Source organism: Furipterus horrens, unplaced genomic scaffold, assembly GCF_987537825.1.
Source record: "Furipterus horrens unplaced genomic scaffold, mFurHor1.1.pri manual_scaffold_4, whole genome shotgun sequence".
Taxonomy (NCBI): Eukaryota; Metazoa; Chordata; class Mammalia; order Chiroptera; family Furipteridae; genus Furipterus; species Furipterus horrens.
In genome coordinates, this window is record NW_028327174.1 from 156,192,548 (window position 1) to 156,214,846 (window position 22,299).

The 22,299-nt window shown below is 34.0% G+C and overlaps 1 protein-coding gene across 1 annotated transcript in view; it reads right to left on the reverse strand.

Annotated features, from left to right (window-relative positions):
• Positions 1 to 663: 663 nt before the first annotated feature.
• Positions 664 to 22,299, reverse strand: part of PTAR1 (protein prenyltransferase alpha subunit repeat containing 1) — a 38,722-nt gene continuing 17,086 nt past the window's right edge. Inside the window, exons 3-7 of the mRNA XM_090274163.1 lie at positions 21,196 to 21,262; positions 11,832 to 11,936; positions 9,901 to 10,114; positions 3,902 to 4,206; positions 664 to 1,557 (exon numbers count right to left, since the gene is read on the reverse strand). Of these exons, the coding sequence (XP_090130289.1) occupies positions 1,215 to 1,557; positions 3,902 to 4,206; positions 9,901 to 10,114; positions 11,832 to 11,936; positions 21,196 to 21,262 (1,034 nt within the window). The 3' untranslated portion in view covers positions 664 to 1,214. The remainder of the gene's footprint in view (positions 1,558 to 3,901; positions 4,207 to 9,900; positions 10,115 to 11,831; positions 11,937 to 21,195; positions 21,263 to 22,299) is intronic.

A 22,299-nucleotide genomic window follows, 5' to 3' on the forward strand; every position in this document is an offset into this window, starting at 1 on the left:
AAGATACGTAGAAATAAGAAATGCAGACCATTTATGAAGGGGAAAATATGATATAGAAAATAGACATTACTTGGCCTTTTCCCAACCCCTGCTGCACCAACCTGAAAAAACCAGCCCTTGTTATTGAAAAGATAAGATACAGCTATAGGTGGATACTTTGGTATCTCATCCCTGATAAGTTTAGTATCAAAGTTTTTTAATTGTTTTATTTTTTAAATAAAGATTGAAGAACTAACCTTCAAAACTATTCTGTCTCCCTGGCTTTTGCCAGTAAACTCTTAATAATCACTTCATTAAAAGTTTGTAGTTTATCCAGTGTATCCTCAATAACTTAAATTTTTTAAAAGGAAGATTTTTTATGGATACATTTCCACGCATGTTTCTCCCATATTTCATGGTGAAATGGAAGGGAAATAAGTAGTAATAACCAAAAGTGGCATTCCAGGATATTTAAAAAAATTGATTTTTATAAGCACTGACTTGAGTGTTTTTGGCATATACCAAATTTGAGGTAAAAACAATATCAAAACTAGTAATAAAAATAATTTTCCAGTACTGCAATTACATAAACTCTTAAAATCATTATTATTATTTTAAAATAACCATTTAAAAATGGATTACATTGGAAGCATTATTTTCATATAAATTCCAATACTTCTGACTTTGGTTATCTTGGTCTGCAACTTGTATAGAACATGCAAGAGAAAGAAATGGTTTATATTTTCCCACATCCATCCATCGGGCCATTTAATTTTCAAAACAACAATTAGATTAACTAATTTTGCATTTGTATTGTTTTTAAGCTTAACTACAACATAAATTTTTCATTAAAAAAATTAGTCTATCCAGCAATTGCACTGATGTGGGTGGAGGTGTGTGTGAACCAACTAGGGGAACCAAATGAGAAGAAGTCTAGAAATATAGGCTTCCTTTAAAACTACAGAAGTGTAGAAATATAAAGGATGAGAAGTTACAAAGAAAAAAATTAAGACTCATTATTTAGCAGGAAGGAACTACACAATTATTTTATCCCCAAAGGAATGCCAGTTCTTAACAAAATAAATACAATGAAAGATTTTTTTTTTTTTAGGACTTTTAACCTAAAGATGAAGAATATATGGTTAGCTAATAATAGCAAACAATTCATGCAGCTATGTAAATAAGAAAGGAAAGCAATATTGCACTAAAAGGGGAGCAGGAATAGTCTACCTCTTTCATTGACTCAACGTATCCAGCCATTTCCTATATGCATTGGCAAACCTGGCCTGCTCTACATTCCGGCAGGTGGACAACACTTGATCGATGAACCTGTGTTCCATTTCCAGGCCTAGAGAATCTGGAGCTGGGGTCCGCTTCAGGCGCTTTGTTTCCTGGGAATAGCCTTGCTTGCTAGAGTCACTCAGTCCATCCACTTCCATTGCCTGAGCCGTGTGAGAGCCTGCTGGGATGTGGTGCAAGTCACTAGATGTCCCCCCAGGGCTATCTGCAGGTGACAACTGGGTCACATTGTGAGGAAACCTACCACTTAAATGATGTTGAAGGTAGAAAACATGCCGCCTGTGAAATAGGAGGAGGAGGGACAGTAGAGAGAAAAGAAAGATCACATTGCATGGTCAAGCTTTTCAAGAAAAACAAAAAAAACAAGGTGATAATTTCAAAACATACAGTACTCAGTTCACTGCTCCATTCATAACTCAGAGTTATCTGGGAGGAGGAAGAATAGTTACAATAAAATCTCTGGTTATTTGGATAGCCTTATAAAACCAGATTACTGGTTTGTTTGTGAGAAAGGGTTCTAATAGCATTGCCTGAGATGATGACAATAATTTGAAGTTGTTATTCTTTGTAAACTATAGTATGAAATCAAAGGTAGGTGTTAGCCTAATCTCTGCTATAGATTAAAATACAAAACCAAAAATCAACCTTGTTGAGACACCAAAAGACAAGTGATTCTGAAAAAAAGGGATTAACTAGTTCCTCTAGAGCAGTGGTTCTCTACCTTCCTAATGCTGCCACCCTTTAATACAGTTCCTCATGTTGTGGTGATCCCCAACCACAAAATTGTTTTCGTTGCTACTTCATAACTGTAATTTTGCTACTGTTATGAATCATAATGTAAATATCTGATATGCAGGATGCATTTTCATTGTTACAAATTGAACATAATTAAAGCATAGTGATTAATTCACAAAAACAATTTGTAATTATATATGTGTTTTCTGATGGTCTTAGGCGACCCTTGTGAAAGGGTCATTCGACCCTCAAAGGGGTTATGACCCACAGGTTGAGAACCGCTGTTCTAGAGGCTTAAGTCCATGGCCTCTATCCAATACTTTCTTTAATAAGAACAACCCCCTGCAGTTGGTCTTATTATCTAGAAACCATATGAACTCCCCCCCTAAATCCATCACTACAGTTTCATTAAAAATCCATATGCGTTAGGAATGTGCTGGGCTCTGAGCGAAACTTGAACTACAAGACAGTTTCTGTTCTTCCTCTACTGCCCTTAGAATCATGTGGAGTTAAGTTATTTGTTAAAAATGAAGACCCATATGCCTAATCTAGAAAAATTTAACTCAGTGGGATGCACATCTACTGTACACAATAAAGTAAACTATACAGGCTCTAGGTTGTATTTCATCATTAATATCAGCAACCCTAATCCCTTAAAAATGTAGTACTATCCATTTTCCCAGCACTCCCTGGAGAAGACAGGAAACATATAGAGGATTTAACCTTTAAAGGACAGATAAACTGCCTAAGAGCAACGAATCTGTAGTAGAAAACCGGCATGTATAATATATAGGCCATCCCAACTATCCTCCCCACTCCCCACCCCAAACTCCAATTAATTTTTAAAGTTTCTGCTCCATTAATCTAGCTCTCTCTCAAACACAAAATATATTTTTAATTCTCTGAGCCTATTAATGTGCTTAAATATAAAACAGCAACAAAAATCTGTAACATCAAAATGACATGTAAGTCAAGAGCTATCTTTTCTCTTGAAAATGGGAGTGTCTTGTTTTTAAGAGAAAGAGAATTCTGTATTCATGAAGGTGCCAAAGGGGGAGATTGTCTTCTATCTTCTAACTATTTAGACTGAAAAATGGGGGCAAATCTCAATTAACTTTAAAAATAATACAAACAGGTAAAATGCCTATCTCCTACCTAGCACAGGCAAGTCTTTGGTCTACAAACAGAACCCTACAACTTGAAGTAGAAACTGCATTTATAAAGATAAAGATGCTTCAAACTAGAACATGATCCAAAAGAAAACAGAGGTTCCCATACCTGGACTTCATTTCAACATGAAAGTTATTTTACTGTCAAATGTTCTTAGAACTCAAGTCATGAGGTTGTTACCCTCTCTCAGAACTCCTTCCTAAAATTCTGTTACATTCCTGAAGTACACTTTACTTAAAAAAAAGGTATCAAGAGATTATACTTAATAAGTATCTGAAGAACAATAAAGCTTAACTGTTCTCAGGGTCTAATGAATGGTCTGACTATGCATCCAATTTACCTGTTAGGATTTTTTTCTTTGTTTTTTAAAAAAGCAGACAGCAGTGCTCCATCCTACATATGCTAAATATCAATCAGTATCTCTAAGGAAGGAAGGAGTTCAGAAACTTTTTAGTTTGAAAGTAACATTATTCTGTTGTGCAGTTGTGGTTGAACATCACCATCCTAAGCAGTAGGCAAACATCTATGTGAGAAACCTCTTACTGATGATGATCGTGAGAAGGTTATGGTAACACAAACTTCTCCAAATCACTCAGGCAAAGCTCCACAAGCAAATTACCATGTTTACCCAAGCAGGCAGGAGGCGGATGCAGGCCGTTCCGTAGCTCTCATAAAGACATGCAGTTTCATGCAGCAAATGACTTTTCTTTTCTCTTACCTATGACACCAAAGGGTTTCATGTCCTGGGTAGGAATCAATGAGATCAGTGCTGAATTCAACTTCTTCTTCTAGAAGATGGGGAACATTTATCCTTGGTTCTTCTGTGGAAGCTGCTGCTGCTTCATCTTTTGGAGGAAGCAGGGCTAGCTCACTTCTCAAAGGATTATGTTCCAACACAGAACTGTCTTTCACAGTTTGGCTAGTCAAAGACTTGAGCAAAAACTGGCGGTAGTGAAATCCACTGTGGTCTGAAACGTGCATGGATGCCCAGTGTTTAGTAGAAGACAGTTCATCAAGAAGAATCTTGGAAGAAAAAAGGGAAGTGAGACAAGAAATTGCCAAAGGTTTTTCTTTCTCTAGTGATGCCTTGAATTTCTCCTTGATTCGTTCCTTGTTTTTTTTTGTTTTTGACAACACCATTCCCACCAATATTTTGTTGATAGCGTCTAACACAGTGCTGTTGCTTAGTGTAAGTTCAGTAAATGCTAGTTTCCCCATTCCTTTATAAAGTAAGAGATTTTTAAAATATATATACACCACAGAATTTAAGTACTCGTCATTTTTTCCTTAGACCTTCATCAACCACATCCTGATTGGCAGACACCAACAGAAAAGCCAATTTCTAAAATAATAATGAATATTAAGGTGTTCACTTACAAGTAATGCCGATATTGAAGAGAAAATACAAGTAAAAATTCAGAGGTTACTTTGATGTAAACTTTCTTTTATATTTAATGAAATTGTACTATATCTAACTTACTACAACAGACTCAATGCAATTATTTGTTCTTCAATATGAGTGCCACAAGACAGAGAGCACAACTATTTTGTTCACTACTTAATTCTAAGGGCTTAGTACAAAACATGATGCATGAATAATAGGAATTTAAGAGCACATGACTTTTACTATTCATTTCAACTCACTTAACATCAACGATAGTTTTTTTTAAAGGTAGGTGAGACAAAATTCAGTAGGGAACTGCTTAAATCTTTGTATTACCAATCCTGCAAAGTAAACAATTTCAAATGGAATGATAAAAAGAAAAGCAGCATTTATGAAAAATTAAAGTATTTGGCAGTGTCTTGGGCAGGTAGGAAATGCAAATAGCCTGATAGTGAAAGGTATATTGAGGGCCTACCACATTTCATCAGAGAATTTCAGACTGGCTAAGGAAAAAAGACATACTTCCAACAGGGAACAATATAGACCACACAATGCCAAATGGTTCCTTTACCTACTTTAAAGGCTCCAGGAAAATGCCTTCTCCTGGGCCAAGATCCCCTCTCCACTTCCCTTTTCTTCCCTAGAAGAAATCTTTCCCTTTTCTGAACATCCATAGTTCTTGTGTGTTTTGCCATTTATAATATAGAATTTTCTGTGCATCTTTTCATCCCCACCAAACTCTACACGTTCTTTTAAGATATTTATTTGTTCCTAATTATATTTCCACCACCTATACTCACTGGCATCAAAGTGGATGTGTAAGTATTCTATGACTGACTAAATGAATGAACAATTTAATGAATAAAGTGACTAGTACAGAGACATACGCTTACTCCCTACTAGGATGGTTAAGTTAGATCACTGAAATGTTTTAAACATCTGCTTTAAATTCTTTATAAAGAGTTTACTCATAGCCACATAAAATTATTCTACAGGCTATATCTGGCAAGTCATGGAGAAATGACCAACAGGACTGTTTATTTGATTTAAAAGGTGAGAAAAGCAGCACCAGATAAACTTCTAGTTGAAAAAACAAAACAAAAACTAATCTTAAGGTTATAGCATTTTTGAAGAATTAAGCTGTAGGACATGAAGGCTATAATACAGCAGATTTTAAATTTTGGTACAGTGTCTTTGAAAAGAATAAACTTGTTTAAAAGGAATTTATGTAACAAAAACATTTAAATAATTTCTTATAACATATTTCTACACATAAAAATTATAATTTTGAAGCAAGAAAAAGAGCAGAATATAAAAAGTTTCCAACAAAATCAATTTAATTCCTTTAAAAAGTTCTCTGACTTTTTCAGGGAATTTTCTTACTAGAATCAAAAGGTATATAGATAGGGAAGGATTAAAAAAAAAAAAGACAACGATTACTTTTAAAGGCACTGCATAAAGGTTAAGTTTCATATAAGGTACTGGCAGAATGAATGGCTTATATGACATACCTTAAACATTATTATCCTTTTCCAACGTTCCAGATTTAAATGAATGACTAAGTAACCAATAGGAAAACTATAGAAGCAGGGCTTTGAAACAGGGATAACAGGTTTAAAATGAAAGACTAATGAAAATGTTTGTTCTTATACACATATTCCATCAGTTTTATAATTTTCAAAACACATTTGGTTTTTTGGGAAAAAAAAACCATAATAAACATTAACTATTAAAAAATAAAATTAAAAAAGACAAAAATAAATAAAATGCAGTTTCCACCAGCTCAAAAAAAGAAATCTGATTTTTCTTCGGATTATAAAAGTGATACAAATAATCATTACAGAAAAATTAAAAAATAGAAAATATAAAGACATAAAAAAATCACCTAATATCTTATCAGCAGTTATAATCACTTTTAACATTCTGGAATATAATCAGTCTTTTAGCTTTTTTCTAAGCATGCATGCACACAGTTTACTTTTAACTTAAATTTGGGACACTTTTATATTGATTTTACTTCACTTAAATTATAAATACCTTCCCATGTCATTAAATATTATTCTAGAACATAATTTTTAAATTTTGCATAATATTTCATCCTAATAATGATCACAATCTAACCATTCTCTGATTTTGTTTCCAACCTTGTATAAATAACAATCTTGTGAACCTATACACATAAATATATATGTATATCTTATTTATTTTGGAAAAATTTCTAGATGTTTACTTACTGGAATAGTGAAAAACATATTGTAAAGTTCTTGATGTGTACTGTCAAAGTCCCTCCAGAAAGGCTGTTCTAATTTATATTACTGCTGGAAGTATATTTTAATGCCTATTTTCTAAATTCTTCACCAATACTTTAATCTTCACTAATTTAATAAGTGAAAACTCACATTCATTTTAATTTGTATTTCCCCAATTATCAATAAGGCTAAATATTTTCCTCTTCACTTAATTTTAGTTTCTTTTATGAATTGCCTATTTTGCCTTAATTTTCTTCTTTTATAAATTGCCTAATTTACTATTTGGGATAGTCATTATTTTTCCTATGGGTTTTAAAGCGATCTTTATATATTAAAGGTATTAAGTTTCTACCTTGTAAATATTTTTCATACTATATTACTGCTATTGATTTTTTTAATTCCTGTTTTTCTTCAGATATTTTTATTCCATTTGAAGTTCATTATGGTATATTAGATTAAAATCTAACAATTACTTCTAAAGTCAATATTATCAGCATTACAAATTGAATAAAGAATCCTTTCTTCAATTACATGAAATGTCATATTTATTAATGAAATTTCTATATATTATGTATTAGGATTTGTTTCTAGGCTTATATTCTTTTCCATTACTGTGTCTATTTTTGAGCCAGTACCACGGTTTTATTTACTCTATAAACATTTAACTATGTAGTGGTATACACTGTTCCTTTTTTTCTTTTCAACAATTTCTTAACTACTTTTGAAGCTTAAAAAAATTTTTTTTTAATTCTCACCCAAGAATATGTCCCACTGATTTTGGGGAGCGTGGGGTGGAGAAAGAGAAACATCAATCAGTTGCCTCTGTACACACTCTAGCTGGGAATCAAACTTGCAATGGGATGACATTCCAACCAATTGAGCCACCCAGTCAGGACTATTCTTCCTAATGAACTTTAGAATCAATTTTTGAAGTTGAAAAACAAATCGGTGGTTTTTAGTATATTTATAGAGTTGTGCAGCCATCACTGCTATCTAATTTCAGAATATGTTCATCACCTCTAAAACAACCTCCATTCCTATTAGCAGTCCCCTAATCCCCCCCACCCCCCAACTCCAGACTCTGGCATCTACTAGTCTGCTTTGCCTATTCTGAATATATCAACTAAATGGAATCGTATAATACGCGGTCGTTCAAAAATGGCTACTTTGAATCAGGATAATTTTTTAAGCTTCATCCAAGTTATAGCATGTATCAGGACTCCATTCCTTTTCATGGCTAAATAATATTCCATTTATGGCTATATCACATCCATTTCGCAGAGACTGGACATTTGGGCTGTTACTTTTGGCTATTATAAATAATGAATGCTATGAACGTTTCTTGTACATATTTTGGTATGAAAATGTTTTCAATTCTTCTGGGTATATACCTAGGAGAATTGCAGGGTCATATATGATAATTCTATGTTTAATTTTTTGGGACATGCCAAACTGTTTTCCATATTGGCCACACTATTTCACATTCCTACCAGCAGAGTATATGGGTTTCAATTTTCCTACATCCTTGTCAACACCTGCTATTGTCTTTTTTTTTCTTTTAAATTTGATCCATTCTAGTTGTTTGTGAAGTGGTCTCACACTGTGGTTTTGATGTGCTTTTCCTTAGTGGCTAATGATAGTGAACATCTTTTCATGTCTTTATTGGACATTTGTATATCAACTTTTAATTGGCTAGTAGTAATAAATCTCTGATCAAGTCTGAGTCTTTCCTTTCAATATACCCTAAAAAATGAGACTATTTTAAGATTTACTTAATTATATGTTCACTTAAACACACAAACATCACAGGGAATAATAAAATATAAAATTAAAACCTCTCGTAAATTTACTTGATAGCACTGATAAACATTCTTTATTCTCCAACCCATTTTTTTGAACAGAAAACTAACACATCCTTATTATAAAAAACAGAAGGAAATATATCCATAACAACACTGTGTGTGTATACATAAATATCTGTTGAACATTTACAATATGCAAAGTACTGTTCTAAACACTTTAAAATCACATTCAATGCTAATAATACATGTATTAAGAAATTATATTAGGCCCATCTAACATTTAGTTTTCTATCCTTATCCTATAATGAACATTTTTCTTTAAATAATTTTCCAAAGTACCATTTATCCTAGCAACAAAATATTCCACTATACATGCATGTGTGTGTGTGTGTATACTTAAGCTGCTCTAGGTTACTGGTACCCTCGTGATTACTTTCTTTAATAGACAAAGCATAGCAGGGCATGATCTCCTAGCTCAGCTCAACGGCTTACAAAAGCAGAAAAGGGATTTTGCAAATTCATCGCCCCTCATTGACAGTGAGACACTACAATGGTAGTGATGACAGAAAAAGCAGTCTCCCTAAAGGTGGGGTGGGCTGGCAACATGTCAGTTTAGGATTGTGAGCCTAGGAGGGGACCTAGGTAACCGAGCCAACACACCTTCATCTTCAACATCAGATGGTCTCAAGTAATCAAGAATTTCTCCTTGGCCCCAAGTTCCTGATTTTGTGGGAATGCCACCATAAAAGGTTCATGTCAAAGCAGGAAAGCTTCCGAAAACTTCTCAGCTCAACTGGACTTGGCCTTCCTCTTTATTCTTAACTCTTCAACCCCCATACACTACCAAGTTTGGGAACACATGGGTGAAACGTATTCCCTCACCAAGAGAAACTATGAAAAGGCAGCCAGCTGATTCAGCAGTTAAGTCACATAACCAAAGACTACCAAGAAAGAACAGTTTCAGTTCTGTATTGCTTCATAATCCTTCCTGTTTCAGAGCGAAATGAGTTATGCCCAGACTTCCTTATTACTTACACCTGCCTTTGTTCTACCAATGCCCTAGCCCTAAGAGTACCCAAAAATGTTGGTGAGGAATACGAACTTTTTTTTTAATTGCCAGGGATTCCTGGGAGGTATCGGCTGTCATGATCCTCTCTAGGCTGCTGGGTTGCCATCAGCTCCTCTATTTTCCTCTTTTAAAGCTCCTCTGAGGAGGAACTACTACCATTCGATTTAAAGGGCAGACATGGAACGTGCTGGGGAGATGGAACAACAGCCCTACCTTGACATCTAGCTTGGCCAAGTGCTGCAAAACCCAGATGCGATGGGACCAGGCATTATAGTTGCTTGGGTATCTCCCTGCCGCTTCACCACAGACCTCCATCTCTTCTCGTATTAGTCGCTGTGTTCTTTCTGCAGGAATCGATCCCAAGTTTCCTTTGGTCACAAAGGAAGGCAAGGAGGTTTCCTGAATTAGCTGGTGTAGCACCCATCGTCTGTTAAGGTAGCATGCGGAAGAGAGAATGAGGAAAGAACAGAAACCAGAGAGAAAAATCAAGAGGGTTTTTTTGGTCTTAATTTCCATTCAGAGATAATGCAAAATAATACCTGCCTATAAGACCCCCTTCTTTTTTCGTGTGTGTGGGGGATTACTGTTTTCATTTTTAAAGACATAAGTTTAGCAGCATGGATTGTGGGGGGGCAAAGAAGAAACCCTAAAAATGTTAGAATTTGTCAAAAATAAAAAGAATGCCATCAGTTCCAAAATGACAACTCCAAAACTCCATCTGGCCCAGAAATGAAAAGGCAACTGGGTGGGGGCGGGGGTGGCGGTGGTGGTGGTTGGTGGGGGGAGGATGGCTGGCAAATACTAGAAAAGAAATCATGGCTCATGTCTTTAATTATATTCTAATGTCTCACCCTATGTGTATTTGTTTGTTTGCAAACAAGAAGCTGCATTATGACAGCTTTCATTAAACAAAATTTTCATATTATCTTATAGTGTCTGGAAGAAAACAATTAGGAAGACCAGCAAGATTTTAAAATGCCTTTATCCATAGATTTTCAGCTTGTCTACTTAAGATTTTCATTAGCATATATTTAAGTGAACTTCAATAAAATGTCTCTAACCATTTAATGTCTTTAGTTTTAAATATTTCCTCTTAAGAAAGCATTCTTTTTGATTAAAAATTTCCAACCTAAAAGTACATAAAATTTAGTAGAAAAACTAATTTTGTCATTTGCAATAAGAGAAGTTTTTTACTTAATAAAAGTTTGCACTATAAAATATTAGACAAGTCAATAGATTGATGGATACATATTTAATAACTCCCTTCCCCTGCCACCACCGATTTCCAGACCTCTACACATACAATTATATACCTCTCTGAAGTCTACTATCACAATTTCTACTAAGAAAGAAAATATAACTGATTAGATTGTTTGGAGGTAGCTGGTTTGCAATGCTAGCCAAAGGCAAGATTATAGCTAAAATACCTTGAACTGACTTTAAGATCCTAAAAATGCTCAGGATTTAAGTATAGGTTTAAATGGCTTAATGAACTGAGAACAGACTTTTTCAGAAAATTTTTCCACTAATTCAACCGGCAAGCTCACACTGTATCATTTTAGTCAATGCAGTGGTTACATGGAGTCCAAGAGAAAGATGCTTCCAGACAGCCAGGGTTTACATTTATGGTCTTAGCAACTTTATCTAATTCTATACAACATTAATTTCAGCTGCACTTATTTTGTTTATTTGGTTACTTTTAATAACCACAACCATCATTACCACCATTTTTACCAAGAACACAATTGAATGAATTATAAAACTCAAGTTGCTCATTATATTTGAATATCTAAATGCAATTGCCATGATTTTATCAGATATTAATAATAATGGCTAAAATTTATTCAGTATTTAATGTGTGCCATGAGCTGTGGTAGTGTTTATATGTATTATCTCATATAAACTCAGGTATTAACTCTGAGATAGGTGTAATTACTATCCCCACTTTACAAATAAGGAAACTGAGGCTTGAAGAGGTTCAATAATTTCCAAAGATCACATAGGTAGCAGGTGATGACATCAAGATTTAAACTTGACTTTAAAATTCATTCTCTGGACCAATATGTGACCTGGCTTCAAGTGAATTCTGTGTTTCCTCCAGCCATTCTGAATCCTAAGAATCCTATGATGTAAATTAAGCACACCTGTGAATCCATGTTTCTGGACTCTTTGGAAACTTAGTTAAGGCCAGTTTTCCCAGATGTAAATCCTTAATTGGATTTAAAGTGCCAGAGAGGATCAGCTCTTTTCTGTAAAAGATAAATAAAAAGAACCATTACTTTATCTTTCTATCCAAACGTATTGCATGGGTATTAATATAACCTCATTGAAAAGTAAATTTACAAGAATTTTTTTTTAAAAAGGAAGAAAACAAAACTATCATAAATGTCACATACAGTAATCAATAATGTATTCTCATAATCTTAAAATAATAAATAAAAGCTTTCAATCAATGGTGGAACTTCAGTTACCTGTTTGGGAGAAGGCAAAGAGGTTTTCAAAAACAACAAGACCTGGCATCAGTATCTGTAAGAGTAGCTCCAAAATGAAACAAAAATTGCTCTAGCTTCGTAAGTAGGGCCTGATATGGTCTACTAGTTGATTACCAATAGTATACACATACAGCATATACAGTATGATTGAAATGTAAGGAAATAAATAATTCATTCAATCGTTGTCCTAACAAAATTACCATTTTTATTTTTGAATTTTCTCTTCAGCCTTTGCTCATATGCATCTACCTTTTAACATAATTTTATATTCTGCTCTTATATCTTTGATCCTATATCAACATTTTAAGTGGTCAAATAGTTTTCATTCAGTAGCTACGCTGTTAATTAATGACGTTCTTTCCTATGGTTAGACACTGAGATTGCTTCCAAGTTTTTGCTATTCTAAAATAATTCTGAAATAGAGCTTTGTGCTTATGACTTCTTTCATTTGTACTATCACTTAGGTAAGTGTCCAAAGGTGTATTGCCAGGTGAAATACCTGCATGGCTCTTAATACACTAGACCACTTTTGAAATACAAACAGAAGTAAGAGCTATATAAAATTTCTGTTGTTTTAAAACTGTTCAAAGCTTTAATGAAGTCATAAAGAATGCTATGCAAAAGTACTCCTCCTGTTTCTCAGGTAAATATGATTTAGGCTTAGATTTAATTTCTTAGATAACTTTTTGATAAGTTCTGATATTAATTTTCAGTGTCTTATTATTTGATAATGAGATTAGGTCATTTACTAGTATTTATTAATCTTGAAATGTCCTTCCTATAATAGGGCTGATCACTCATTTATTTTAGAGGAGTGTAATGCCAACAAAACCAGAGCCCAGCTTATATACCTCACCTACTAGGTGGATTTAGTTCCTAAATACCACGGTAAATTTTCTTTCCAACAGCAATGTACTATTTCTAAATTTTTATTTGGTAAGAAAACTTCCTTTTTAATACAAATATTAAGTAAGTGATAATAAATACTTGCATTTTATAATCATTTTTAGGTCAATAATTTCAACCTATAAAATAATTTGAAGGGGTACCAAGAAGGTTTATGGCTGCTTTAACTAAAGGATTTATTGACTATTTTTCTTTCAGTGTACTGGAAATATGTGTCATTAAAAGAATATTTAATGCGATAGCCAATTATGCAATCCTAGATGCTTTTCTTCTGGTTAAGATTAAGGTTAGAATACTTGTAATGTTTTGTTCATAGGTAAGTCAGAATATAGACTAAAAGGAGGCAAAATACTGCTCTATGTAATTTTAAGTACTTTGTAGAGGAGTGTTTTTTTAAACTAGTGTCCTTAACTACATCATGATTTGGGACTGGTGATAAAATTATAACCTCAGGCCTCATCTCAGACCTACTGAATCAAAAACTCCAGTGGGGCAAAGGAATGCGTTTTAGTGAGCCTTCTGGGTGATGTACACTAAAGTTGAAAAATCACTACTCTAGTCCTGGCCGGGTACTCAGTTGGTTATAGCATCGTCCCGATATGTCAGGGCACAGATAAGAATCAACCAATAAATGCATAAGTAAGTGGAAAAACAAGTCAAGGTTTCTCTCTCTCTCTCTCAAAACCTATTAAAAACCACTGCTATAGATAACTTATTGTATTACTACATGTAATTTCCATTAACTTATTTTAAAATCTCTCATACTTACAACTGCCTAACTATATTCCCATATATGTCTATACACAAGGGGAAATATAATTTTCTTCAGAAAAGGGGAAGTTGCCTTAAACTAAATCTTTACAAAGTTTCTTAAAGGGTACGCTCTTAATTTCTTTATTTTGAACAACAAAGTAGTATTTGGGAAGACATTTTAGCCTAAAACAATCTCAATCAATGGTATATATGGACACTTAAATAAAAGACTGCCTAAGCCTTGGCTGCTGTGGCTCAGTGGATTGAGCGTTGGCCTGCGAACCAAGTGTCGCTGGTTCGATTCGCAGTCAGGGTACATGCCAAGGTTGTACCACCAGGTCCCCAGCTGGGGGAGCGTGAGAGGCAACCACACATGGATGTTTCCCTCTCTTTCTCCTTTCCCCTCCCTCTAAAAACAAATAAATAAAATAAAATCTGTTTAAAAAAGTAAATAAATGTACTTAAAAAAAAAAAGACTGCCTAACAGAATCATAAAAAAGAAAGCAAAATTTTAATATCAATGTAATAAGCATTCCTTGGGGACAGGAGTGAACATTTTAAGTGTTAGATACTGTCATAGATAAGTTTTTAAAGATCACCTGAAAAAAAAACATGGTAAGTGATTAAGTTATGGCTATCACATAACCTAGAGATACAACTAAAAAAACCAATTGCTCTATTGTATTCAAGCAGGAATCTAGCTTGACTTAAAATTTCCAGTCACATATGGATTCAAAAAGTGCTGTATCTCAAACAAGTTAGATATAAATAAGTATGATGTGCTCTCGAAAACTGGTGGATAATGCAAAAAATTAGCTCTTGTGATGACAAAGTCACTGATGTCAGCAGCCATGTGAGGAGTTTGAATTAAAGTATTTAATGAAATGTGAGTAGGAAAATGAAATATTTATAAGTTAAAATATTTCATGTTATTTTACAGTTGTGTAACTAAATTAAATATCAAAATATTTGCTTATTTCATGTACATATTGGTATTATCCTAAAACAATTTTTGAGGACTTTTTAATTGAGGAGATGGAGTCCTGCTTTGCTTTATTTTTAGGTGCACAGAATAAGCTGTGCTTCTATATTCATCCTATAAGCATTAGGTGGCAAACTGCCAAATGGGGAAGGAGGAACAAAGTGAGGGTCATAAAAAAATGCTGGGGAAACTAACCAGGAAAGAAAAAGGCCCCGGTGCTGTGTTTGGAGAAGAGAGTATGCGTGGTGAGGAACAGTGAGTGCCATGCTACACAGTCATCCTTGTTGTAGGACGAGGTTGTGTGAGGACTGACTTTTTTAACAAGGTGGGAGAAGGGAGTAGACTAAGGAATTTTAAGAAACAATAAAAAGTAGAATTATAAATGGAATGAGGTTTTTCAAACAGATTTTTCAAGCAATAGAAGTTATTTTTTGACAATTTTTGCTATGTATTTTACTTACTGATTAAAGAGTATATGGAAAGACTCATCACTTTCCCTTGAAAACTCCAGTTCACTGTTATGAAAACCAGCTAGTGTTAAAGCTAAAAGAAAAACAAACACAAAACAAAAAACAAACCCCAAAACCAAACAAACAGCCATAGGAGCCTCCAGGGGTTACTAAGGTGAATAGTGTGTTTTATTCCTCTATATTAAACTACTGTATTTTAATATTCCTGCTAATTTTTTTTAATGTATTTCTCTCCATCTCAAACTACTAGCTATTGCTTCTCTCCGCTGTTCTTCTATCCAAGATTTGTAGGAGACCAAGGGCCATGTGTATCTTGTCTATGATTGAATCTTGACTGGTTAACTGAGTACTTGGCACATAGTAAAATAACAGCAATGACAATAATAAAAGTCATTCTCATGAAAACTGCCATTTACTGAATACTTCTCCTGATTCAGGCACTATGTTAAGTGATTTGCATATATTATCTAATTTAATTCTCACAACAATCCTATAAGTACTATGTTGAATCACATGAAATTGCCAACATTCAATTGTTTCTTGAAATAAACTCTTTATTTTAGAATTATTATAAATTGGCAAAAACATTATAAGGATAGTACAGAGAATTCCTATATGCCACGTACCCAGTTTCCTTTATTATTAACATATTACGGTATATTTATCATAATTGATGAACCAATATTGATAGATTACTATTGGAAGTCCATACTTTTTTCAGAATTCCTTAGCTTTTACTAAATGTCCTTTTTCTATTCTAGAGTCCCATCCAGGATATCATATTACATTTGGCTATTATGACAGCCTTGACAGAGTACTGATCAGGTATTTTGCATGACGTTTTTCTCAAGGTTAGACTAGCTTTATGAGTTTTGAAGAGGAAAAGACCACCGAGGTAAAGTACCATTTTCATCGCATTATATCAGGGGCCCTTTTTAGCATGCTTGTCATTGTGGATGTTGACCATGATTACTTGGCTGAGGTAGTGGATGTCAGGTTTTCTCCACTATACTTTCTGCGAGGAAGTCACACTTAAGGAAGAGGGAATTATGCCCCACTCCTTGAGGGAGTTTTCTAGATAAATTATTTGGAATTCTTCTATACGGCAGATTTGTCTATTGTGTCCTATTTGTTTTTGTTTGTTTATTCAATCATTTATTAATGTCAGTATGAACTTATGGATATCCATTTTATACTTCAGGGTTTAAGCCAGTACTATTTTATTATTCAAGTTTTTCTAGCTTTGGCCCCTGAAAGCCCTTTTACAAACCCCCATCATACTGTTTTTGAGCACCTCCCTACTTTCCGGCCCTCTAAGATATTCCAGGATCATCTTGTATGTTCCCTGCCTTGGTCTTAAAATCAGGTTTTTACACAAAAGGTCCAGTACCTTTTACTAGAGAATGGTGTTAGAAACCAGGATCTTGGATTTTATCATCTTTGATCTGCAAAAAACAATTTCATACGGTGTAGTCTAATATTAACTCAATTTTACAGATGAGGAAACTAAATTTGGGAATGATTCAGTAACATGCTCAAGGTTTTCAAGCTCAAAGTGTTAGAACCAAAAATCAGATTCACATAAAGTTAACAATTTAAATCAACAGGACATGAGTAAATGACATGAATCACTGGAGCTTGCTGGCAACTCTAGTTGCTCAAAGATGTTCTGTTTACTCTGTGTTCGTAGACTGTTGGAAAAATAGAATGTTGTTATGAAGTCAACCACTTCATCAAGTAATTCACCAATTTTCAAAGCAAATTAGAAAAGAGAAGTATCTATTATTTTTTTTCTATAACCAGCTGAATATTTAAAAGATATGCATCACTCTTTCTCTGACCTAAGGATAGGCTCAAAAACTTATTCTTGCCTATATTTTTTCCCTAACACTGCAACACCTATAAATTGAACAACCAATGTGTTATACCAGCTTTTAGCAGTTTATAAAATGCAGTCAAAATCACTCAATGCTTCTACGAGTTATTGCAGAAGAAATACACAAACAATTAAACACAAAATGTTGAGTCTTTGGTTTGCCAAAGACATTACAGGGTTAGATCAGTTTACTTTCAATGCCCGTTATTTTTTCTTCAGTGTATTCATGATTCTGTCTTTATATGTCAATCAATCTTACTAATACAAACTAAAATTTTCTAGAAGACATATATACAATGTTTTTTTTTTAAATATCAAGATTTCCTTTCTACTCATCTAGCAAAATATTTTCCCAATAATCTTACTAGAATAAGTTCAAGATTAACAGCTATTATCATTGAAATCAGATTTATAGAGCAATTTCCCTTCATAAGACCAAACCACACATAATAAAAATGTCAGTTTCAAAAGAATCATAAAAATAGTCACCTATTCAAATCTTTTATTTACAGATATGGAAACTAAAACCCTTGAGAAGTAAACAGTTTTGCCCAAAGTCACCTGCCAGTTAAATGATGAAACAGACTAAGATCCATATATCTTAAGACTAAGTTCTTACTCCTCCGCTGAACTGCCCTTTAGAATATACAACGAATTATATCTATATCTCTAATAAGAATTTTTTTTTTGTTTAAGGATTTTCAATTCCTCTCTAATGACGAGGAGTATGAGAACATAAATAAAAATGGTACTCCCACTTCTCCATTATCCTCATTTCTTTTTCACTGCATTTCATGATTTTCAGTGGCCTGTCTACAAACTATCTATTTTGTGCCAGGCACTAGTGTTAGATGCTAGGGAAACAAACGAAAAAAAAAAAAAAAAAAAGAAAAAGAAAAAAGAAAAAAAAGGACAAGATATAGTCCCTACCCTTATGAAAGCTCTCAGTTGTAAGTTTATAGTACCTTCCTAAAAGTCTCCTTTGCTGATTCTTCCTCATCTTGTAAACTCTACAACAGCGCTGTCCAACAGAAATATGTGAGTCACAAACGTGAGCTATATATATATACTTTTAAATTAATTTTCTAACAGCTACATGAAAACAAGTATAAAGTAACATTTTATTTTAACTCAATACATCCAAAATATTATAATTTCAACATGTAATCCAATATAAAATTCGTAATAAGATACTTTACTTTGGGCGGTACTAAGTCTCCAAAATCTGCTGTAGTTTACACTTACAGCACATCTCAGCTGACAACTAGTCACAGTTCAAGGGCTCAACAGCCACATATGGCTAGTGGCTAATGAGTGTCCCAGTGCTCAGTCTTAGGACTAGTTCTCTTCTCTCTCTGTACCCTCTTTGGGTATCTCAAACAATCTCATGGCTTTAGATGTTTTTCACTGCAAGTGAAAAAGCCCCGAGTCACGCCTAGTGCCCCTGGGTGTTCTGGGACAGCAGGGAGGCCAGTGTAGCTGGAGTGGCATCAATAAGGGAAAGAGTCGTAGAAAATGAGGCCAGCGAGTAATGGGCCAGATTTCAGAGTTTCATACATCTTCATAAGGTGCTATAGGAACACTAACTTTTACTCTGGGATGAGACAGATTCGTTGAAGGTTTTCAAGCTGAAGAGGGGCCATATCTTACTTCGGTTTTGAAACTATGGCTCCTGTGCAGAAAGTAGACTGTAGAGGTGCAAGGTGTGATTAGGAAGTTAAGAAGTGGACTTGAGCGCAGGGTGCTGGGGAAATGTACGAGGAAGCTAGAGCCTCATCCGAATCTCCTCGTCAGCCTGGCCTTCCACCACTTGCCCCGCAAGTGCTACGCTCCACCTGGACCAGACCCTACCATTCACCTATTTTCTAGTGATTCCCAAATTTACATCTGGTCTAGAACTCTAACCTGAACTTTAGATTTATACACAACTACCTAGACACAAACCTAACATCCCAAAATGAACTCTTGACTTCCAGACAGCAACCCCCCCCCCCCCAAATGTGCTCCTTCTAGATGTCCCCATTTCAGTCAATGGCAACTCTGTCCTTTTAGTTGCTCAGGTCAAAAACCAGAGACAAGCTTCAACCTCTTGGTTTTCTCACATACAAATTATCATCTGTGTCTTTAAAACCAGATTATTAAATACAGTCAAAGATTATATTGTTGATGAAATACATTGAGAATCTTACAACATCTCACACTTCTACTGCCAAGCTCTACTTCAGGCCACCAGTATCTCTCACCTAAATTACTACAACCACTTCTTAACTTCCTAATCACGCCTTGCACCTCTACAGTCTACTTTCTACACAGGAGCCATAGTTTCAAAAGATAAGTAAGATATGTTCCTCTTCAGCTTGAAAACCTTCAACGAATCTGTCTCATCCCAGAGTAAAAGTTAGTGTTCCTATAGCACCTTACGAAGATGTACAAAACTCTGAAATCTGGCCCATTACTCGCCGGCCTCATTTTCTACGACTCTTTCCCTTTATTCATGCCACTCCAGCTACACTGGCCTCCTTGCTATCCCAGAACACCCAGGGACACTATAAGTGTGACTCAGGGCTTTTTCACGTGCAGGTCCATCCACATCGAATGCTCTTACCCCAATATCCACAGAGATTGATCCCTGATTTCATGTTAGTCTTTGCTCAGATATCCTGTATTTATAATTGCAAAACCATCCTTCCCATCCTTTCTGGCCTTCCCTGCCTTGTTTCTCTACCTTTTCCCCATAGGATTTGCCACCATTATCTACTATATATTCTACTTGTGAACATCCTTATTGCCTTTCTTTCTCTACTAGAATAAAAATTCCATGAAGACAGGGATTTTTGTTTGTTTTATTCTTGTCTCTATTCCCAATGGCTAGAATCTAACACACACTAGTTAATCAATAAATATTTGATAAATGAACGTACATTGTCAAGAATTGTGTAGGTTAAATAACATGAAGTTGTAGTATGGTTCTTGGAATATAATAGCCACCCATAAATGCTAGTCTATTCTCTACAACTGTAGATCTTTCCATAAAGGAAAATAAAAATCTAAAATTACATAAATTTTTAAAGCCATATAACTTACTCTTTACTCTATATATGTGATCATTAATTATTCAAAAGACCCTTTAAAAAAAGTTTCCTAAATTTTTAAAATCAGTTAAATATAAAATTCCATAGGTATTAAAAACACTAACACTGAATGTAAAGTTGCTTAAAATTCATAGAAAATTAAATCAAGTATTACTTAAGTTACCTTTAAAGATAAAGAACTATAACCTATGGCTTTTCCTTACAGGAAAACTTAAAATGTATTCATAATGTTCAACAGGACTTCACTTTTTTTATTTTTAATTTGTATCCTACCTTCCTCTAAGAGAATTTATGTTAGTCTAAGGAGCCACCAGATTTTAAAAGCCATACATATTGTTTAACTGAAAAAACTTCAATGAAAAAAATGAACCTGGCCTGAATTTTAATAGTTCTATAAAGTATTTTGTGTTTAAAGCTATAATAATTAGAATGAAAGACATCAATAAGACGTGATCTCTCTCCAAAATACCCAGTGCCAGAGACTTTAAGCAATTCATTTGCCCACAGAGGTCACAATGTTAGTGACTAAACTGAGATTAAAAGTTCGTGGCCTTGAATGCTCACCCTACACACTGTAGTGCTTCTCAAATATACTAACCAGGGCCTTATGAGCCAACCAATTCTGATAATTGCCCTTACCCCTCTTCTTAAAAGGAAGGAAAATAAAAGCATGTATCAAATGGTATACTGTAATTCAGCATGACAATTTATATTTCAGCAAAGAAATTTATGGAGAACAGACATAAATGTGCAAAAAGGGGCAAAGTGTTTGTTAGAATTGTCATGGAGATTATAAAGAATGGGTAGAAGAAATAAGTATAAGATGCCATGGACATATGGTTTATATTTCATTTCTCAAAAAGCTAACAATTCATGGAGCTTGTATGTCTTCAGAAATTTGTACAATTTCATTTTATTACTGATGAGAATGACGTACCTCACGTTCCATGCAGTGGTAAAGTCTGGGTTTAGAAGCAGCAGGGTGCGTGTGACATCTATCAATTCTAAAATAAAGAGAAGGCAGATTAAAAACAAATAGTCCTACCCTTTGAAGGCTGGCTTCTCCTTAAGGTCTTTATTTTACTTTAGATAGATACAAGCTCACATTATACTAACATATGTATCACATGTCATAGTAATTTTAATGATAGATATATCTTGTTCCAAGCTGCCAGGGATAAGGAAATTATCCTCAAGATTTTCTTCTACTTACAATAAGTATAACTTTCTTAAAAGTTAACACTGAAATAACTTTAAAATACAATATGCCTATAAAGAATAATCAAATTAACGTCTTCATTCTTTTAGTAGTTTTTGACACTAATTTAATACTAAGGAAAAAGAAACACAATTTCTATACCGCTATTCATTTGATTCCACAGATATTTCAAGAATTGACTGAAAAATTTCAAAAGAAAAAAATCATTCATAATCTAACTTATTTAACATAATTTATTTCCATTCTTTTGTGAAGCTTATCCTTTCATACACTTTACATACACTTTTTAAATATATTTTTCATTCAACATAAATGCATCCCTATAATAGTCATTTTAAAATATTCTAGCAAAAAATGTTATTCCATTCTCAATCACCTTAATAAAAGAGATTAGCATTTATTGTGAGCCTAGGATTTCATTACTAATGAGTATAACATTTGATAAATGAGCAACAAAAGGTAGATGGGCACATATTTATGTTCTACCATTATCTTCATTATAAGCATTACATGCATAAACACAATATATCTGTAAAGAATAATTAACCTCTTCCTTCTTTTACTTTTAGTAGTTTTTGGCACTAATTTAATATTTACCAGGGAAAATAAATAGAACTTTCTATACCACTATTCACTTAATTCCTCAAATATTCAAAGTACTGACTAAGCAAAGATTAAACTGGGCCCTTAGGTCTGAGAGAATGGATATAATGATAAATCAGATCTGATCTTGCCCTCTAGAAGATTATTATTTAGTTGGAGAGAACATAAAAACAACTGTGTAAGGCAAAATGAAATAGCTATGAAGTAGAAATATATGCT